Source organism: Rhipicephalus microplus, chromosome 1, assembly GCF_043290135.1.
Source record: "Rhipicephalus microplus isolate Deutch F79 chromosome 1, USDA_Rmic, whole genome shotgun sequence".
Lineage (NCBI taxonomy): Eukaryota > Metazoa > Arthropoda > Arachnida > Ixodida > Ixodidae > Rhipicephalus > Rhipicephalus microplus.
In genome coordinates, this window is record NC_134700.1 from 121,426,882 (window position 1) to 121,446,343 (window position 19,462).

Genomic DNA, 19,462 nt, shown 5'->3' on the forward strand with positions numbered 1-19,462 from the left:
CGCGATAATGACGGTCACATTGTGCGTCGCCTACCCATGTAATAATTTTGTGCTGGCATGCAAGCGTAGAAAGGAACCTGCAGAACTGTTGCCGTCAAAGCAGCCCCAGCGGCCTGCACAAACTGCACGCACATTGCCTTTTGTAAAAAAGTGATTTACGCTTCCTGTTTGAACAGTGCCATTTGTCCTCGCAGTACTGCAGTTCAGTACTACGCTGCCACTAATTTACAGGCTTTTTTGATAGAACAGCCTAAAGGTACAGAGTTTCCGTTCTCTCAAATGGTAGGTGTTCTCTGTGCAGGCGGTGTGGGAGAGGGTAGGTCCAGTGCTTCGCCGCTCCTTCTCGCACACCTTGCCCTCTCTCCTTGCCGTTCCCCACTCTCCCGTCTACTGGCCTCTACGCACTTCTAAAAGAAGTGAAGCGTGTGCTTCACTCTCGACTGTTCACTGACCAATAAATGTGTAAATAAATGGTTACGGTACAAATATTCGTCTCGTCCTAATTTACGCCACTAAAAATTACTACGCCGCGTACTCTCAGCGCAAAAAAAAAACATTCGCATTTTCTCACGACGCGCTTCAGTGAGGTGGGGTCAATTTTTTGTGTTATTGATTTCTTTTCAGGAATTTCGCGTTACATTTCTTTTGGGCGAGGTACCAAACAGCCAGAATTCATTGTTATAGCCGATAATGTGGCATGCAGTCTTTGATCTAAGCGGGCTCTTTCACCACAAAAAAGATGTAAAATTGGATGGCGCAGCAGTTTGTCATGGGTATTGCCGATATATTGCTAAAACAGTAATACTATTAGTGGGCTCGACTGTAATTGAAATGAATGTTAGCTACAGAAACTTTCCTAGAGAGGAAGCGCGTTTTCTCAAGAAAACAGTGCTTCTGGGTGTAGACACCCCGAACGAAATCCCTGAACGGAAGTCCAAAAGTAATCAATAAAGAGGGCCATTATCTAACAGTGATTCTCTCAGCGTAGGGTGTATGAAATACTTAAGAATATGCATTAAACCGATGGTCACCCAACCAATAGGCTAACATAAAGAAAACATGCGCTATATTTTTCGGTGTTTTCTTTATTGGTTCAACTAAACATGGCCGTAGCGCGGCGTTCACGGAAGATAAAAGCCAATATAATACTTCTCACACTGGACAATACAATCTTCTGAACCAAGCATAGACTCTACTAGATGCCGAGGCCAGAGGCGCAGAGCCGCGAGCAGTAAAATTTTCTCATTTGCAAGCGCATCAGCGCAGGAGTGCGTGCGCCAGATGGAACATGGCGGTGCTATTTTGGTCTCACCTATATTTATGCGTCCTGTTCAGCGCATGTTGTCCCAAACAACCAAATAATGACTTTCCGACGGCAACATCGTTAGTGATGACCCTTCCAGCCCTCAGTTTGCGCGTAGTTGAAATCCATCACTCCTTCGCTTTCTTTATGTATGCAGGGTTGATGGGACCCAGAAGTATTGCGGATTGTCCGCACACTATGAGATAGGAACAAAGATTGAGAAAAAAGTGAGAAAAAAAAAGAAAGTGCGAAAAAAGAAAGCGAGAATAATTTGAGGACGGCATAAAGCGTTCTCGCAGCCTTTTATAAACAAAGCGACTTTCTTACACAAACTGTTTCTCTTTGCAGCTTACAAGTATTGTCAAGCAGAATTTGAACACCCAAGGTAACGACACAAGCTTTATTAGGCGAGCAGTTAGACAAAGAATATGAGTGTGAGAAAAATGACGAAGCTGAGTAAGAAAAAAAAGTCATAAACTTTTATCAACAAGAGTCCTGGCGACCCATAAAAGTTGATTTTTCTTTGTATACCTCTATCGACCTAGTTTATTCATTGCAGCTTGCACGCAAACGCTCTTGAAATAATTGAAGAATATGTGGGTATTAACAGCCATAAATCACCATTTTATTACAAAATACGTCATTGTGCAGGACTCCAGAAATTTCTACCAATCGGGGTTTCTTAACGTGCCGCCATGTCTGAGCACACCGGCCTACAGCATTTTCGCCTCCATCGAAAATGCAGCTGCCACATCCGGGATTCCGTCCCTTAAAAATCCTCTTAAAAATGAAATTTTGTTACGGGAGTAATACCTGTAGCTTTTATAACGCTTAGAAAGAGGAAACGCTAAAGAAATGGGCAAATGTCTAATCTGCATTTATTTCTGCAAGAGAATACTCAACTTACGTGCTGCCTTTCTAAATCAATACCAAAAGCTACCCAAATGCATACTGTCGTTGACATTCATATGTTAACCGAACACTGGCGAAGCAAACAATAAGACCGCCACGTGTCCAGCGCAAAGCATATTCAGATCCGCATACAGGGCAGGGCACTCGTCTTCTCCACTAAAGAAACCAGTACAACCCTAATAATAAAATGCTTCCTAGCTAAAAATTTTACTATGTTTTTTTAATCGCGCAATACTATCATTAGGCAAGATCTAAGCTTACCTGTTACCGTCAAATGTGTTGCAGCATTTTGGTAGCAGGGCGATGATATGGGTGATTTTGAGGAAGGTAATAACAGGAATCTCTTGAATATCTTATGCGCATGACATTTCTGTAACATGTATATAAGTATATTATGTTAGATACAGCTACACATTGCCCATTCCGATGGCTGACAGTGGCCAGTTGGATCGATGGGTATTTTGAGTGGCCATCATGTGGACACTCTTGCATTTATTCTGAGCTTTGTGAGTCTGACATATGTACCGCATTAAGAAACTGTAAAACGACGCGACCTCGAGCCTGGACGATTTTCTGTGATGCCAAGCCCGCTTTCCAAACCATTATTTGCATCATGAAGCAAGGTCCGTATTACAGCTTGGCAATCGAAATTACAGAACTTATTCAGGTTGCTTCAACAAATGGTCATCTTATAACTTTCCAGTGGATTCCCGCTCATTGCGGCGTGATGGGAAACGAAGAGGCAGACGCCGAAGCTAAAAATGCCTTAAGCAGTGCCCCTGAAGTACGCATTGCGTTTTCACGAGCTCACACGAATGCCCTGCTTCGCTGCGTGATGCGCAGCTACACACTTCAGCACTGGACCAAACCGGAACGGCGACACCAGCGACTTCACAAATGGGACCCGGACATGAGGTTCCACATGCCCCCTAAATTGAAACGGCAACTCACAAGTATGATCCACCGCATTCATATTGGTGTAGCGTACACCAGACGTTACGCACATATCATCGGTCGCAGTGACACCGGTCCTAATTGTGAACACTGTGATGTGCCAGAAACACTTGAGCACATGTTTTGTGTCTGCCCAGCATACGCACGTGAACGACAAACTCTGATTTTTTCTACTGAACTATATCGCAGTTGGTCATTAACTGATGAGACCATGTTGGACCCTCGGCCAGACACCATAGTGCAACTGCGGTCACAAGAGCAGTTATAACCTTTTTGGAAACAACTAGACTATGTGCGCGGCTATGAAATGTGTCTCAGCTAGAAAGAACACTACATACTCCCCTCTCTATCTGACCATCGTCATCCATTATTCTTTTTTCCCCTTTTCCTTCCCCCAGTGTAGAGTAGCAGGCTAGAGCAAGCTATCGCTCAGGCCAACCTCTCTGCCTTTCTGTAAATAAACTTACCTCCCGACGCTAATTTTGCTTTTGGCAATTTTTCGGATGTCTTTAGGCATGCGAAAATAAGTTATTTTTTTTCTCTCACCGTGAATGGAATATCAAGAAAAAAATCGACAGTACACGTACAGTGGGAATCGATGATATGTGAAACACGAACTGGGGAGGTTCATATATCTCTTGAATATCAGCACAACGTTACGAGGGGGACGTAAATTCAGCTGTACATGGCTTCCATGTCATGATTATATTGTTTGCGCCGGACATTTGTGTTCGTCGTTCATTCACGTCACGTAATACTACATTTGTATAAGTGAAGCCAGCGAGATGGCCGCAAGATTGCTTTGAGCTTAGCGTGTAGTCATGTTTTATTTGACAAGCATGTCTTGCTTTTCATGTTAAGACATTTAACAGTTACTTTCGCTGCTAATGATGTCCCTTAATAACAAATTAGATATGTTTGGAGCCAGCGAAACGGCCGCGAGCGCACCATGACGGTAGCATGTAGTAATGTTTTACATGACACGCATTTTATGATTACCACGTCTGGACATGTCATTCACCTTGGTCGTGCATTCACGTCACGTAATACCAAGTTTGATGCAGGTGAAGCTAGCAGCACGGCCACGACCACATAGTGATTGTGGTATGTAGTCGTGATTTTACACGACACACCTCCCTTGATTATCATGCGTGCATCAGTCATATACCTTCGTAATACTTTCTCGTCCCGTAATGCCAAAGTTGGTATATGTGAGGCTAGCTAAACTACCGCGAGCGCACCATAAGTGTGGCGTGCAGTCATCACTTACATGATATGCGTGCCACAATTTCCAGTTTAGTCTGTCACTTATGTTTGCTATGCAGTCATGTCATACCATACAAGTTTTGCTATATGTCTCGTGAACGAAACCATCTCAAATGCAGCAAGGTCATGAAACGTAAATTATGACATTCATTACCTTCATGTGACGATTTTCATTTTATGACAAGTCACTTATGCTCGTCATACAGTCATGTTATGTAATACGAATTTTCGTATAGATTTCATTATCAAAACCGCCAAGAGAGCTAAAAGTCGTAGGCGGATAGATGGATAGATAGATAGATAGATAGATAGATAGATAGATAGATAGATAGATAGATAGATAGATATATAGATAGATAAATAGATAGATAGCGTCAAAGTAGCAGTATTTGGATAAAAAATGCTTAGCATATAAAATCTTTTATTCAAATATACCATCAGCTTAAACAAGGCAACCAAGTTATCATTGCTCAAACTACTTTTTCTTAGCTATATTAAAGTTCGAATTACAAGATGCTTTATTCTAACTGTGAATTTCAAATGAGAAACTAATCTGCAGTTCAAGAGTGTATATGCCTACAACGCAAAGTAATTAGGCATCTCTCAGAGCTATTCGGCAAGTTGTGCGGAAACCCTGCGTTTAAAGCTTTTGTCTGTGTTTTCATAGGACGGCGTTTTGTGTCACATTTGTTAGGTGGGAAGCAGCTTTCATTCAAGTCTGTGTCCGTCCTTCCCTCATGCATCAGCACCCCAACTACGTATGCGCATTTGCCTCCCCTCTCTCTGTCTCCTCTCCTACGCCTCTCCTGTCTCTCAAGTCGGCGGTGAAGGCAACAAGATGCTTCAGTAAACATGATCACTTCGTAGCTGCTTATCAGTCTTGCAGCGTTCCACGTTTTCTTGAGACAGAGCGCGTCTGCGTTGCTCAGCCTGGGATTGCGTTCGATGTCTCTGGCTTGTGCGTTGGTGACATACCACTCTCATAGCGTGGTAGCCAGCTCAACATACACTAAATTTGGTATCACGTGACGTGAATAGATGACGACGGTAAATGACACATCGAAATATGATAATCAAGACACGGGAGTCTTGTATTGCATCATTTACTTCCACCTCGCAACGTTGTGCTGATTTCAAGTCGACATATCAACATTTCTCCTTCATGCTTCGAATTTCATCGATTCCCACTGTACGTGGGCTCTGCCAATTTAATTGACAATCGGACGAGTATGCACGGTGAACCTTGAGCGATATTTGTGGGTGCTGCGGATGGGGTCGGTCGTTTTGAGTATCGTTTGGTCATTTTGGGTGCCGTTTAGGGCACCGTTAAGGGTGGACAAACAGACAGACAGACTAAAATTTTTACGTTAGAGGTCCCCAAGAAAGACGATCGTCTTTTAAAGCACGTTGCACGTTTTATAAGCAAAGAAGCTGCCGCGTAGCGTTCACCACATCCAACTCTTGGCAGTCAGACCTGCACCATCATAGTCACGAGTGTAACTCGGGCCTTCTCAGAATCGACGAGTTCGTATTCGAGGTCACGCGTCCATCAGTTTGATGGACACACACCCGTGGCGTATAACGAGTCCACCCACCACTTTCACTCTTGCCGAGGAGCAGTGCTCACGCCGAAACGCCTGTGAGCGCACGGTTTATCTGCCAGCATTATCGCACAGACTATGCCATGTGGCTACTATAAGGGAGGTATAGAATAGCGCACCGCGAGCCCTTGCGGTGCGGTTGCTGCCACTGCGCATGTGTCGTAACGCGAGCCGCCGTTCGCGTTTGCGGACCGCCCACAGAAAATCTTGAATAGCGTGCGGGAATCGTTGCCCATGATTCTCACGAAGTGCTGTGTGTAGCTTCCCTGGATTTGGGTTCGCAGTCAGGACAAAAGTCCCTAGACTTCTTCTTAGTGAGAGAAAACACTATTCTAAAGTTAGGAACGGTAATACCGCTTTTATAAAACTCATATGGTGCCCCCAAGTTAAGCAACGCCCGCAACACCTGCGAACTTTATTCCAAACCTCCCTATGTCACGTATTCAATTTCACCGTGCTCACGACAAATCCAATCCCAGCCGCGTCACCGATAAAAGGCGAGCGCTGCTGGTGACCACCTGTCTTTTCTCTTATTCACAATACTTGACAGAAGCGAAATGATCAGCACGAGAGTGATGCGTGTGCAGCCTTGCTGCCTTGAGAGTGGAAACTTTCATGCTGCAGGTTGAATGAAAGAACCTGTGCGAACCCAGCTCCGGGCAATCAAACGCGCTGACGAGGTGGTGACCAGGCATGGCCTGGCAGCTCTAGCCACCTAGGAAACCGTCAGCCGCCCTAATAAAATGGTAGACTAATACTGTGCGAAAGAGCACATACTCCCACGACCACACCTTCTGGAGGCGCATGTTGAGTTGGCCAATATACAGCACGACAATCGCGGTGGCGTCACGGCACTGCTAAAATGTTGAGTGAGTGGTGGCGCTTACGTGCTCGCACACGGTGTTTCTTTGATAACTGCAGCAAATGTTCACTTTCGTTTCCAACGCCCCACGCGTTCTTGTAGCCATTTTTTAACAACGCTGATATCTCGCGATCCGCACTGTCTTCATGCCACGGCCACCACAAGCGAGTTCGGAGAAAACTCGGCTGCCCAAAAAGCTCGGGCGATCGTGCATTGCACCCCAGTTGTCGAGAACCAGAGGATACTCACGGAGCAGGTATGTGTTGCAGCGTAGTTAGCAGAGCCTCAGAATAGAAATCCGCCCTTTCCTGTCTATAATTGCACTTTTATTATAAATACTTTTTATGGGCGAAGGTCCCTAAAGTGGCACCCGTTCGTCCCTCGTAGTAGTGCGTAACGTATCTTACGCTTTAACCTGCAAGGTGGTGCCGGTGGGAGATTTATCCTGTGTGTTGTTGAACAATGAAAAATTCGCAGCGTGGGCGGTAACTAAAAGCCGAACTTTCCTGTCTCTCATTTCCAATTAGCAGCCATTGGCATGTACATTGAGCACATCTGACAAGAGAGGGTGTATACTTTATACTCGCTGGGTGTAACTTCCTTCGTTTTAGAAAGGTTAGCGAGTGTTGGGCCGCAGTGCCATGAATACAGTGAACTAGTATATACCATGAATTCGAGTTGCTTAAAGGTGGGAAGTAGGCATGAAGTGCAAGCCGTAAGAAAGTGTGCGTGTGCCACTTGTTTAGTCCTTGGAATGTCCGCTGGGTGGCAGTGCGTCTATATGCGGAATATATGATGAAAAGATTCGAGATGGTGGTACTTGAAGTTTTGACTAGATGGACGAACGGCCGCACAGAAAGGTGCATGGACGGACGAATAGATGACTGCACGGACGGATGGACGCATGAATGGACGCAAGGGTGAACGGATGAACGATCGCAGGGATAGACGCGCGGATGGACGTGCGGACGCATGAACAGACGCACGCACGGACGGGCGGGTGGACGCACAGACGGTCACACAGATGGACGCATGGATGGACGGAAGCAAGAACGCATGGACGGATGGATGCTTCGCCCCCTAGCCGTCATTCACTCCATGAATGTGCTGCCATTTGTTTTCATTCGTTAAATTTAATTCATTCAAGCTAACTACTCGCTTGAAGAGGTTGATTTTCGGAACCTATATAAAAATTATCATTTACCATCAGATTGCTTATTTTCATGCGCACCAGTTTTTTGTTAGTACAGTGATCTGAGCTAGGCAAGATTCTCAATACATGGACCTACCTCTGCCCATTTTTGTGGAAAGGTACTAAACTTCTGGGCATAATTCGCCCACCGATGAACAAGACCTCCCCATCTATTTCCTAAATGCAGCGATTTTCAATAATGCTAGTGAAAATGCGAAACAGAGCTCATGAGTTTTCTGCATTTATTATGCCCCCAGCACCATCAAAGCTGCAGTAATCTTGAATCAGCGTTGAAATCTCAGCGTGCATAGCTTACTAATGGTTCCGGTATCCTGATATGTTTATACACACGAATCACACGCATATACTGCATGGCTATTGAGAAACTTGTTTTATTGCTATTACTAGAATAGGATCTTCCTGTGGTGCCATCTAGATGGACAAAACAAAAGTGATGAATTTTTATTAAGAGCTCCCCGAATCTCTGAAGGTGGTCGGCAATAACATTTTACTCAAGTGGAAAAATCGTTTTCTAACTTGAAATCACTGATTTTGTTATTCTTAAGATGCGGAAGAAGGCACCTGATTTCTGCATGGCTCTTGGGCGACACTGCACTGTGCCTTGTAGCGAAGGAGGGATAAAAAGAATAAAGTCAATATATATATAGAAGTAAGACAGACAAAGTGGACGAGAAAGAAGGAGAGAGAAACTTCGGGAGCCGGTTTAAGAAGTGCTAGGATGGGGCACAAGACGGCAAGAGCTGCATGGTGTGAGGGAGTCGAGAGGGGCGAACTTGTCAGCGAGAGGTACGTTCGCCTTGGATATTGCTGGTGGGACAACCAGTCAGTTCAAAATCCTTCAAGCCACCACTTCAAACTATGCACCTCTTTTGTCCTAACCAAACCAGCCCCCTACCACCCTCTCCTGGAGACCCCCTGTTACTTTGCCTCCCCTCAGTGAGAGAGCGTGAAATCAGGTGTGCAATTCTCTTCAAGGTTGAGTCGAGAGCTACCAGGAGAAAAAAAAAATGCCGAAGCTTTGAGTGTCGCGTGTGCGCGCGGTTTTCTGCGGCCTCATTCTGGCTATACATTGAATATGCAAGGAGAAAGCAATAACAAACAAAAGAAAGCAGAAACGCCGACAGATTGTGTGCTTTACAAGCGAATTTAGGAAAGTAAGGAAAGTATCTTTTGAGTTTGACAAGAGTGAAGGCTTGGAAGCTTAAAGCGATGGCTTGGAAGTGAAGGCTTGAACAAAAGCACATGAATGGAAGCCTTTTCTTTAACGTTTTCTCCTCAAGTCTTTTTTTTTTCTTTTCTTCAAGCTTTTTTTCAAGCAGTAAACAATACGGTATTCCGAGTTACCCAGTTTGCTGAGGCATCAAAGCTAATAGACTGCTCACCCTGTCTCTATTAGTTCTGTCTCGGTAGAGCTGCGTAAACCGTGAAGTCGGGATGTGGCGACATCAATCAGGAGGTATCTATATCCTCATTAAACACGCCAAGCTTGCGCTCACGCGTTCCGTTATTTCCCTTCGTCTCTTATGTTTTGTCGTCATACCATGAGTGGGTGCCTGTGTTGCGTGTATTCTCTCCACGTCGGTCTTTACAGGGCTTTCGCCCCGCCAAAAGTGACGAAGAAAGTCAGCATGGCGTGATTAATCATTACGCTGAGATCACGAATTAAATAAAAAATAGCGGGTAAAGGTGGAGAGGGAGAAGGACAGGTTACATTTTTCTAAGCGCCGTGCTTGCGCTCGATTTTCAGCTAGCTGTGCTTCGCGAGGAGGGGACGTGCTGGCCATGACCTGGGCAGCTGTGACGTTCGCCGCTTGCCCAGACTGGCGCTGGCGCTGGTAAATTTGTGGCACCCACCATTGCCCTAATGACCCGGCAAACTAAATGTCTCATCACGGCAGAGATTTGACTGTGGACTTTTTCTTTCCTACAGTGATACGACGTTCCAGAGTTTCTACACGGACGGGTCTAAAGTACCAAGCAATTCAACAGCATCAGGTGCGCCGTATTCAGGAAAAGACAGTGCTTGATCTGGTCAATTTTATGAGCTTACCAACTTAGCACTGACAGATTTGTTGCCAGAATGTTGAATCTTACATTAAAGTAGTGCGTTCGCATTTTTGCCTTTACATTCATGATTGGTATTCCTGGTGTGTTATTCGAATTGTGGTTTATGGGAAAATACGCCTTTGGTTATTTTAATTGATACTCATACACTGGCTGGTATAGCTTTAGGCACAAGTTTTATGCACAAGTGATTGATTGATATGTGGGGTTTACCGTCCCAAAACCACTATATGATTATGAAAGACGCCGTAGTGGAGGGCTCCGGAAATTTCGACCACCTGGGGTTCTTTAACGTGCACCCAAATCTGAGCACACGAGCCTACAACATTTCCGCCTCCATCGGAAATGCAGCCGCCGCAGCCGGGATTCGAATGCACAAGTGGTATAGGTTTTCGCACTGCGTACCGTAATCAGTGCAAAAAAACTTTTGTTTGTTTTTCTTTTTGCATACTCACCGGTGTGAAATCAGAGGAGTTACCAAATGGCAGGAGCGTTGCCTATTGCATTGTGTCAATAAGTAAAGTGCTAAAGTAAGTCTTCAAAAACTGTGAAGTGTGTGATGCAGGTAGCGAACTTCTTTGCTGTCCTGATTTATGAACTTTCCTTATAGTTACGTGCACAGATACGCACGAAACTTAACGCGACTACACTTTAGTAAAGAACTTCAACGTTTATTGCACGACGTTTGTACGAGTATACGACTGGAAAACTTGTTTAGTTAAGGTGAGGAGAAAAAGTACGCTGTCAATTTGTCAACCATGTATAAACTTAAAATATCAGTGTTTACTGCTGGATGCCTGTTTACTGTAATGGATACTTTACCTGACGAGTGTAGCAGCACCCTCTGTTTATAGTAAGTAACCAACTGTATAGGCTTTCGTTTTTTCTCATAATCTCATAGCCATATAAGTAATGAGAAACTCTAGTATATTAAGTGTCGTATCCCAGCCGGCAAGTTGGATGTCTCCAACATTGAAATTAAGCGGGTTGCCTGGTCTGCTTCTGCGTCCTAGCTCGAACTTTTCATTAAAGGGGTCGAAATTGAAGTTTAAAAAAGCGTGCATTCTAACCACTCAGGCCTCTCCTAAACAAATCTCCTAATGACAAAAGTTAATCGAAATTGGTTGAAATGACCAAATACTCAAGTGACTGCTGAAACTTAAAAAAAACAATTATTCACAAAGAACGCCGCTTACGCAAAACTGAACATGAAACTTTCGTTTTTGTTTGTGTTCCTGAAAACAACCTTTATAGTGATAAACTGAAAAGCAAACGTCGAAAAGTAAAAACACACAAAAGGTGTGTAGTTTTTCGCACTAGGTCTGATATACCCTAGGTGCCAATGTTTTAGCTTCATACGAAGAAAGGCACAGTTTTCTTTTAAATCGACCATGCCAGCTTTATTTGTACTTGACCGGTAAGCTTGAAGGCTTAAAACGTAATAAGGAAGTATCTGGACGACGCGCGAAAGTATCACACAGTAGGGCTAAATTATTTCTTTTGTCAACAACTCCTAGCTGACTAATTAACAGCGCCGGAAATTCTGAACTTCACTAAAATTCACAAAACTCTCATATATTTTCAATATTTCTATGTACGAGTATTCTACGCAACTGCGGACGATATAGCCCTAACAGAAAAGTTTATACTCCAGAGCATCGCATTATATATAGAGCAGACTAAACACATGAATAGGGTTTTAATTAAGGTAATGGGAGCTAATGATGCATGTATTAGGAGCATAACGCTCTTGCAGTCACAAAAAGCACATTTTATTGCCTGTCTTTTTCATTTCTCTATATCTAGTTAGTTATTTTGGTGAAATCGTTTTGGTGAACGATATTGACATGGCAGTAGCGACTTCTTTTTAAATGAGAGACTACTCAATAACAACCTACATAGAGAATTGAAGGAGATTGTAAAGTTGTGGAGCCTTTTATATTACGTCACTCATAAATGGTAAACTAGAAATGCATGAACTAGCTGGATAATAAATGAAAAAAGCATGCTTTGAAGCTTTCATGGCCATTTATTTTCATTAACTGTTGCATCTGCCTTCAAGCAAGAAAGAAGTGTGAGATTGATTGAGTGATATGTTAGGTTTACCGTGCTAAAACCACCATAGTGTTAAGAAAGATGACGTAGTGGAGGGCCCTTGAAATTTTCACCAACTGGCGGTATTTTACGTGCACAGAAATCTGAGCACACGGGCCAACCACATTTCCTCTCCATAGAAATTGTAGCCTCAGCAGCCGGCATGCAGTCCCGCGAACTAAAGAAGAAATCAAATGAAAAAAAAAATATATGGACTAGCTACCTTGAATCAAGCTCAGTCTTTACAAATAAGCAAATGTCGTAACTAATGCTCCTCTTCATTCACTTGTCTCGAGTCGCACGAACTTCATCCTGGCTAATTTTTCTTTTCCATACTATGCCGTAACAAGTGACAGAGAGAGAGATAGAAATTGAAAAAAATAACAGCATATACAAGGAGTGAAACATGATCAGTGGGCGAAGCTCCGGGGAAACATCGCTAAACAGTGAATCCCTATGGCTTTCGAAGAGACTGTCCCATAAAACGTGAGAAATGCGTGCGGTTTGCCCAGTTTGTGAATCATGGCGAAGAATTTCTCGCGGCATTCTTACGAGTATTGCACCGTGTTGACTACATCCCGCATGAAGACCAAGTCTCGTTTGAGCACTTCGTCCATGAACTGGCGCTAGCCACCGTCAAGTTACTGCCGCGTGATCGAGCAGGTGGTGAGAGTGAGCACCACAGCACCTTCTGTAAGCACTCCGTATACTAGGGGTGGCTATGACGAACAATGGCGGACAAGGCCACACTATAAGGATCTTTGCTCCTAAAAAATCACCGCCAAAACCGCAAAGTAAATTATGTTAGAAGAGCTTTCTCGGAGGTGAACCGGGGCGTTTCTTGGCATAACCATTTCTTTAGGAAGGCTTCTCGATGAGGCGGTGCATGATGTGTACGTCCAAGGCAGCATTGTCAGGCACTTTTCGCGGCCGCCACTGCACAGCGTTGGCTACGTCGAGTGATGCAATAACCACCGCCTGCAGGTTATCGCCGGTCTACAGGCTACTGCCGTGAGCGAAATTCCTCAGCCGGAAGTTGACCGCTCCTTCCTGCAATTTGCATGCCTTTGCCGACCTCAGTGCCCCAAGGCACCTCGAAGGTGCCAGATGCCACAACACCTACCTTGTTGCATGCCTCCGAGTCGGACACAGATAACCTCTCTTCCACTGTTCTCTCGATCGCAGAGCTTTATCAAGCTCTTATGGACCTTGACACTTTGCGCGTCTGGCCAGCAGAGATCAGCATTGATGTCAATGTCTCATGTACCACAAGTTATCGCCCCTACCTAACTACGGCTGAACTTGCGGGACGCGGCTACTATGACTGACACGCCTGAGGACGACGTGCCTGGTACGCCTTCGGCAAAACAGGCCAGACACACCATGCCCACCATACAGGCTGCTATCAAACCATGTCGACCTGTGAACGAGCCGTTGCGTGTTGACTACAGAAGGTGCTTCTTCCAAGTGCAGGTGCGCCGACAGGCCTTCCTCCAGAGTGTACGCTAGCTGAATATGATCAGATGCCTACTGCCAAGTTTTGACGGAGCGCATGAACCGGCAGGCATGTACTCGGAATGCCTGCATAACCTTCGACAAGTCAGAAGTTTCTTGCACTTCAACCCAACGCGTTGGCCGGCCACTTGCCACGCAGCTCATTAAGCCCACTGGACGTTGCGTGGATGTTCGAGACCAACGTTTCCACACCCATCAACTCAAACACACCAGCCAGAACGCCAATCGCAACAAAACGCTGAAGTCTGTTGCGCCAACACCGACGTCCAATCGAGCACGATCTATTTGAGTGCAATCTGTCGACCACCGTGTCAGCGACGTGCACGCAGGAGACTCCAGCGCGGTTCTTACTCGTCAATGCTTGGTCCGCGCATCAACTGGGATGCATCGCGGATTTCGCTCATATCACCCGCACAGGCTCTTCAGTGCCCTCCTGCAGCCTCACCTGCGGGCAGCTCCACTAGTCACGACTAAGCACGACACGAAGTGCGCTCTCGAGTGATCATACCGAGTTATCGTGGGACCAGCTTGACTGCGACCGCAGGGCCCTGGAGTCTACGTCTTCAACCGCAGTGGTTCTCCCAGTGTCGCCCACAAGAACACTCGTAGAGAGACCCTGCACCTTTTCATGTCGATGAGCTCGACGTTCCACTGGCCCTTTGGTCTCACGTTGCCAGCCTTCTTGTAAATACGTCCTCATTCTCTTAAATGTGAAGGATTTCTTTGCGTACTGGAGGCAGTTTCAGCGTCTATCCGCGTATTTATATGTCTATCTATCAATCTAGGGCCTACGTCTAGCTGTTCTCATGATGACACACTTTACTTGACGTGAACCAAAAGTAGTACGGGAAAGTAAGATGGCTTGACAAATACGACTAGCTCGCCATGACAAGAATGATGTCACACTCCCGTCATTTACCTCCTCCCTTTCTGCAAGACACAGGCCCATAATCACAAGTCATCATCATCATCGTCATCATCAGCCTGGCTACGTCCACTGCAGGACAAAGGCCTCTCCTATGTTCCGCCAGTTAACCCGGTCTTGTGCTTGCTGCTGCCAATTTATACTCGCAAACTTCTTAATTTCATCTGCCCACCTAACTTTCTGTCTCCCCCTAACCCGCTTTTCTTCTCTGGGAATCCAGTTAATTACTCTCAATGACCAGCGGTTATCCTGTCTACGCGCTACAAGCCCTGCCCATGTCCATTTACTCTTCTTTATTTCAACTATGACATCCTTAACCCCCGTTTGTCCCCTAATCCACTCCGCTCTCTTCTTGTCTCTCAAGGTTACACCTACCATTTTTCTTTCCGTTGCTCGCTGCGTCATCTTCAATTTAGGCTGAACCCTCTTTGTGAGTCTCCAGGTTTCTGCTCCGTAGCTAAGTACCGGCGAGATACAGCTGTTATATACCTTCCTCTCAAGGAATAATGGCAATCTACCTGTCATAATTTGAGAGTGCTTGCCGAATGTGCTCCACCCCATTCTTATTCTTCTAGTTACTTCAATCTCGTGGTTAGGCTCTGCGGTCATTACCTGCCCTAAGTAGACATAGTCTTTTGAAACTTCAATTGCACTATTACCTATCTTGAAGCGCTGTTTCTTTCCGAGGTTGTTGTACATTATTTTCGTTTTCTGCAGATTAATTTTAAGACCCACCTTTCTGCTCTCCCTGTGTAACTCCGTAATCATGAGTTGCAATCCGTCCCCTGAGTTACTCAGCAATGCAATGTCATCGGCGAAGCGCAGGTTACTAAGGTATTCTCCATTAAGTCTTATCCCTAACTGTTCCTGTTGTAGGCTTCTGAAAACCTCCTGTAAGCACGCGGTAAATAGCATTGGGGAGATTGTGTCCCCCTGCCTTACGCCCTTCTTGATTGGTATTCTGTTGCTTTCTTTATGAAGCACTATGGTAGCAGTTGATCCCCTGTAGATTTCTTCCAGAATGTTTACATATACTTCATCTACGCCCTGATTCCACAGTGTTTGCATGACGGCTGATATTTCTACTGAATCAAACGCCTTCTCGTAATCTATGAAGGCTATGTATAGTGGTTGGTTATACTCTGAGCATTTCTCTATTACCTGATTGATAGTATGAATGTGGTCAATTGTTGAGTAGCCTGTTCGAAATCCTGCTTGTTCCTTTGGTAGATTGAATTCTAATGTTTTCTTTACTCTGTTAGCAACTACGTTTATAAATAGCTTGTACACTACAGAGAGCAAACTGATCGGCCTGTAATTCTTCAAGTCCTTGTCATCTCCTTTCTTATGTATTAAGATGATGTTAGCGTTCTTCCCAGACTCTGGTACCCTTCCCGTCAGGAGACACCTCGTAAACAGGGTGGCTAGTTTTTCTAACACGATCTGTCCTCCATCTTTCAGCAGATCTGATAATACCTGATCCTCACCAGCAGCTCTGCCTCTTTGCATGCTCTCCAAAGCTTTTCTGACTTCTTCTATCATTACTGGTGGGGTGCCGTCTGGGTTACTGCTAGTTCTTATAGTATTAAGGCCGTGGTTGTCTCGTCTACTGTACAGATCTCTGTAAAACTCCTCCGCTATTTTAACTATCCTATCCATATTGGTAGTTATTTTGCCTTCTTTGTCCCTTAGTGCATACATTCTACTTTTGCCTATCCCAAGTTTTCTCTTCACTGCTTTGAAGCTTCCTCCGTTTTTCAGAGCGTGTTCAATTTTCTCCATGTTATTCCTTCTTACATCGCATACTTTACGTCTATTAATCAACTTCGAAAGCTCTGCCAGTTCTATTTCGTCTGTTGTACTTGACACTTTCATGGTTTGACGCTTCTTAATTAGGTTCTTCATTTTCTATGAAAGCTTGCCAGTGTCCTGTCTAACTACCCTGACTCCAACTTCCACTGCACACTGCGTAATAATACTCGTCAGATTATCAATCATTGTATCTACGCTAAGGTTGGTTTCCTCACTAAGGGCCGAGTACCTGTTCTGCAGCGACACTCTGAATTCCTGTACTTTCCCTCTCAGTGCTAGCTCATTGATAGGCTTCTTGCGTATCAGTTTCTGTCGTTCCTTCTTCAAGTCTAGGCGAATTCGAGACCGTACTATTCTATGGTCACAGCATCGTATCTGGCCAACCAGTTCCACATCCTGCACGATTTCTGGGTGTTCGGTCATTATAAAGTCTATTTCGTTCTTATTTTCGCCATTAGGGCTCCTCCATGTCCACTTGCGGTTTTCTCGTTTTCGGTAGAAGGTATTCAAAATCCGCAAATTATTGCGTTCTGCGAATTCTACTAGTAGCTCTCCTCTGGCGTTTCTAGTGCCGATGCCATAATCGCCTACTGCCTGGTCTCCAGCCTGCTTCTTCCCTACCTTTGCATTAAAGTCGCCCATCACTATAGTATACTGTGTTTTTACCTTACTCACTGCTGATTCCACGTCTTCATAGAAGCTTTCAACTGAAGCGTCATCATGGCTGGATGTAGGCGCGTAAGCCTGTACTACCTTCATTTTGTATCTTTTATTCAGTTTAATTACAATACCTACCACCCTTTCATTAATGCTATAATATTCCTCTATGTTGCCAGCTATGTTTCTGTGAATTAGAAACCCCACTCCCAGTTCTCTTCTTGTTGCCAAGCCCCGATAGCAAAGGACGTGCCCATTCTGTAGCACCGTATAGGCCTCATCTGTCCTCCTAACCTCACTGAGTCCTATTATATCCCATTTAACACCTTCTAGCTATTCGAATAGTACAGCGAGACTTCCCTCACTAGATAAGGTTCTAGCGTTAAACGTTGCCAAGTTCTGGTTCCAATGGCGGCCTGTAGTCCAGAGATTCTTAGCACCCTCTGCTTCGTTGCAGATCTGACCGCCGCCGTAGTCAGTTGCTTCGCAGCTGCTGAGGACTGAGGGCCGTGAGTGTTTTGGCGTATCCATGTGGGAGGTAGTGGCCAGATACTGCACCAGGGTGGCCAATCCTTCTCTGGTGAGGGAGTGCGTTCGCGGCGGTGGTTACCGGTGAGGCCGCACCTCAGGCCTCTTAATGTAGTTCCATCAACACGCGATTTTGTTTTTTTTCGGTTGGGAACGGCGCGGCACCGGGCACGTGGTCCGACTGTTGTTGTTTTCACAGATTCACACTGTTTTCCTCTTATAAAATTTCAAATTTTCGTTTGTAATAGCAGTATTTGTAGCGGTTGAACACCTTGTGTCTTCACGAACAAATAGACACCACTCTGATTCTCCTAGGACCAAAATTGCTAAAGTTATAGGTAGATATGTTATAGGTAGATATGTGCAGAGCTCACTTATCCATGCTGCTGACGCGGCCGCTCCCGTTCCCGCAGTTGGAATAATCTGTGCTTATTGGCTAAGAGGTGGAGGAGCAGTTCCGGTGGGCTTAATTCGCTGTGGAAGCTGTTTCGCCAAACCCAGCTCAAGCAGTGACAGCACCACAAGTGGGTATGTGCAACTGGCTCGTGGGTGGGTGCAACAGGCGACTCACATTTCATATCTGCCTAGGAACGGCGAGAAAACACACGAGTAATTGGAGCGCACGATTGTTCAGAACAAATCTGAGGTCGGCAGCACTGGCCCCATGAATACCAATAATAAATTCCAGGGTCCCAGCAGGAATCTAACCCGAATGTTGTGCAAGGAAGTCAAGTATTATGTCGCTGTGCTACCTTAGTTCTCGGAAATACTTTTAAAGAGATCAGTATGTTCGTAAAATTTGAATTCTGGTTGAAGCTCTGCCTATTATTTTATGAATCTTACACACGTACTCCTATGACGCAGCCGTCACGTCGAGTTAACGTCAATTATAGTTAAGTGCTATATGCTTACCTATATGTATGCAAGTGCCCAGGGCTACCATTTCCGCAAGCGCAAAAGCTACCAGCTTACCGCTTACCGCTTCTGGTGTTGCTAATATCAATCTTGCGGTTGGCGTCGTGATCCAATATATAGAACTGATTATTTAAAACATAATGGGTTTTTAACGTTTGTCTGTGCGTGCACCTTCACGTTACTTTAGCACCACTTCATGAAGTTTCGTGGGTTAAAAAAAATTGCAATAACAGTCACCTTTCATGCACACGCTTCAGATAAGATCGATTTCCAAGGTGCGGAAAGTGGGTGGGGAGTAAACGGTAGGGTAATTTTCATCGATAATAATAATGGTAATAATAATAATAATAATAATATAATAATAATAATAATAATAATAATAATATAATTTAATAACAAGATTATCATCATCATGACTTTCTAGTAACAGTACTGCGTCTTTCGCGCAGCTCATGCTGACAGCTCGAGGCGCGTGCTCGAGTTCTCGGGCCTGGAGGTTCGGACGCAGGCAGCCACCGCCGCTTGCTTTTAGCTTTGTGAAATAAAGTGGTGTGACTTACGCTTCACGTCACTCTGCTTCTCGCTAACCGTGCTACATTGTCACCGAGATCTGTCTCATGGTCGAAACAATTTCAAGTGAATCAGGGCGATTTGGATCTTGAATCACTAAATTATGCTCGTTAATCTTTTGAAGACGATAGACTCTCTTGGGGCCCTTCGATGAAAAAATTTTGATCTGTCTTTCTGTATGTCCGTCTGTGCATTTATCTGTTTCTGCACTTCTAACAGCACCATGTACTTTGAAATGGTCGAGCACATTCACAGCGCCCAACAATATTTC

The 19,462-nt window shown here is 44.8% G+C and overlaps 1 protein-coding gene across 1 annotated transcript in view; it reads left to right on the forward strand.

Moving 5' to 3' along the window:
* The window catches only part of LOC142765666 (uncharacterized), a 177,165-nt gene extending 158,012 nt beyond the window's left edge, over nt 1-19,153 (forward strand). The window contains exon 6 of the mRNA XM_075867063.1: nt 19,071-19,153. Within this exon, the coding sequence (XP_075723178.1) occupies nt 19,071-19,153 (83 nt within the window). The remainder of the gene's footprint in view (nt 1-19,070) is intronic.
* Nucleotides 19,154-19,462: the final 309 nt, after the last annotated feature.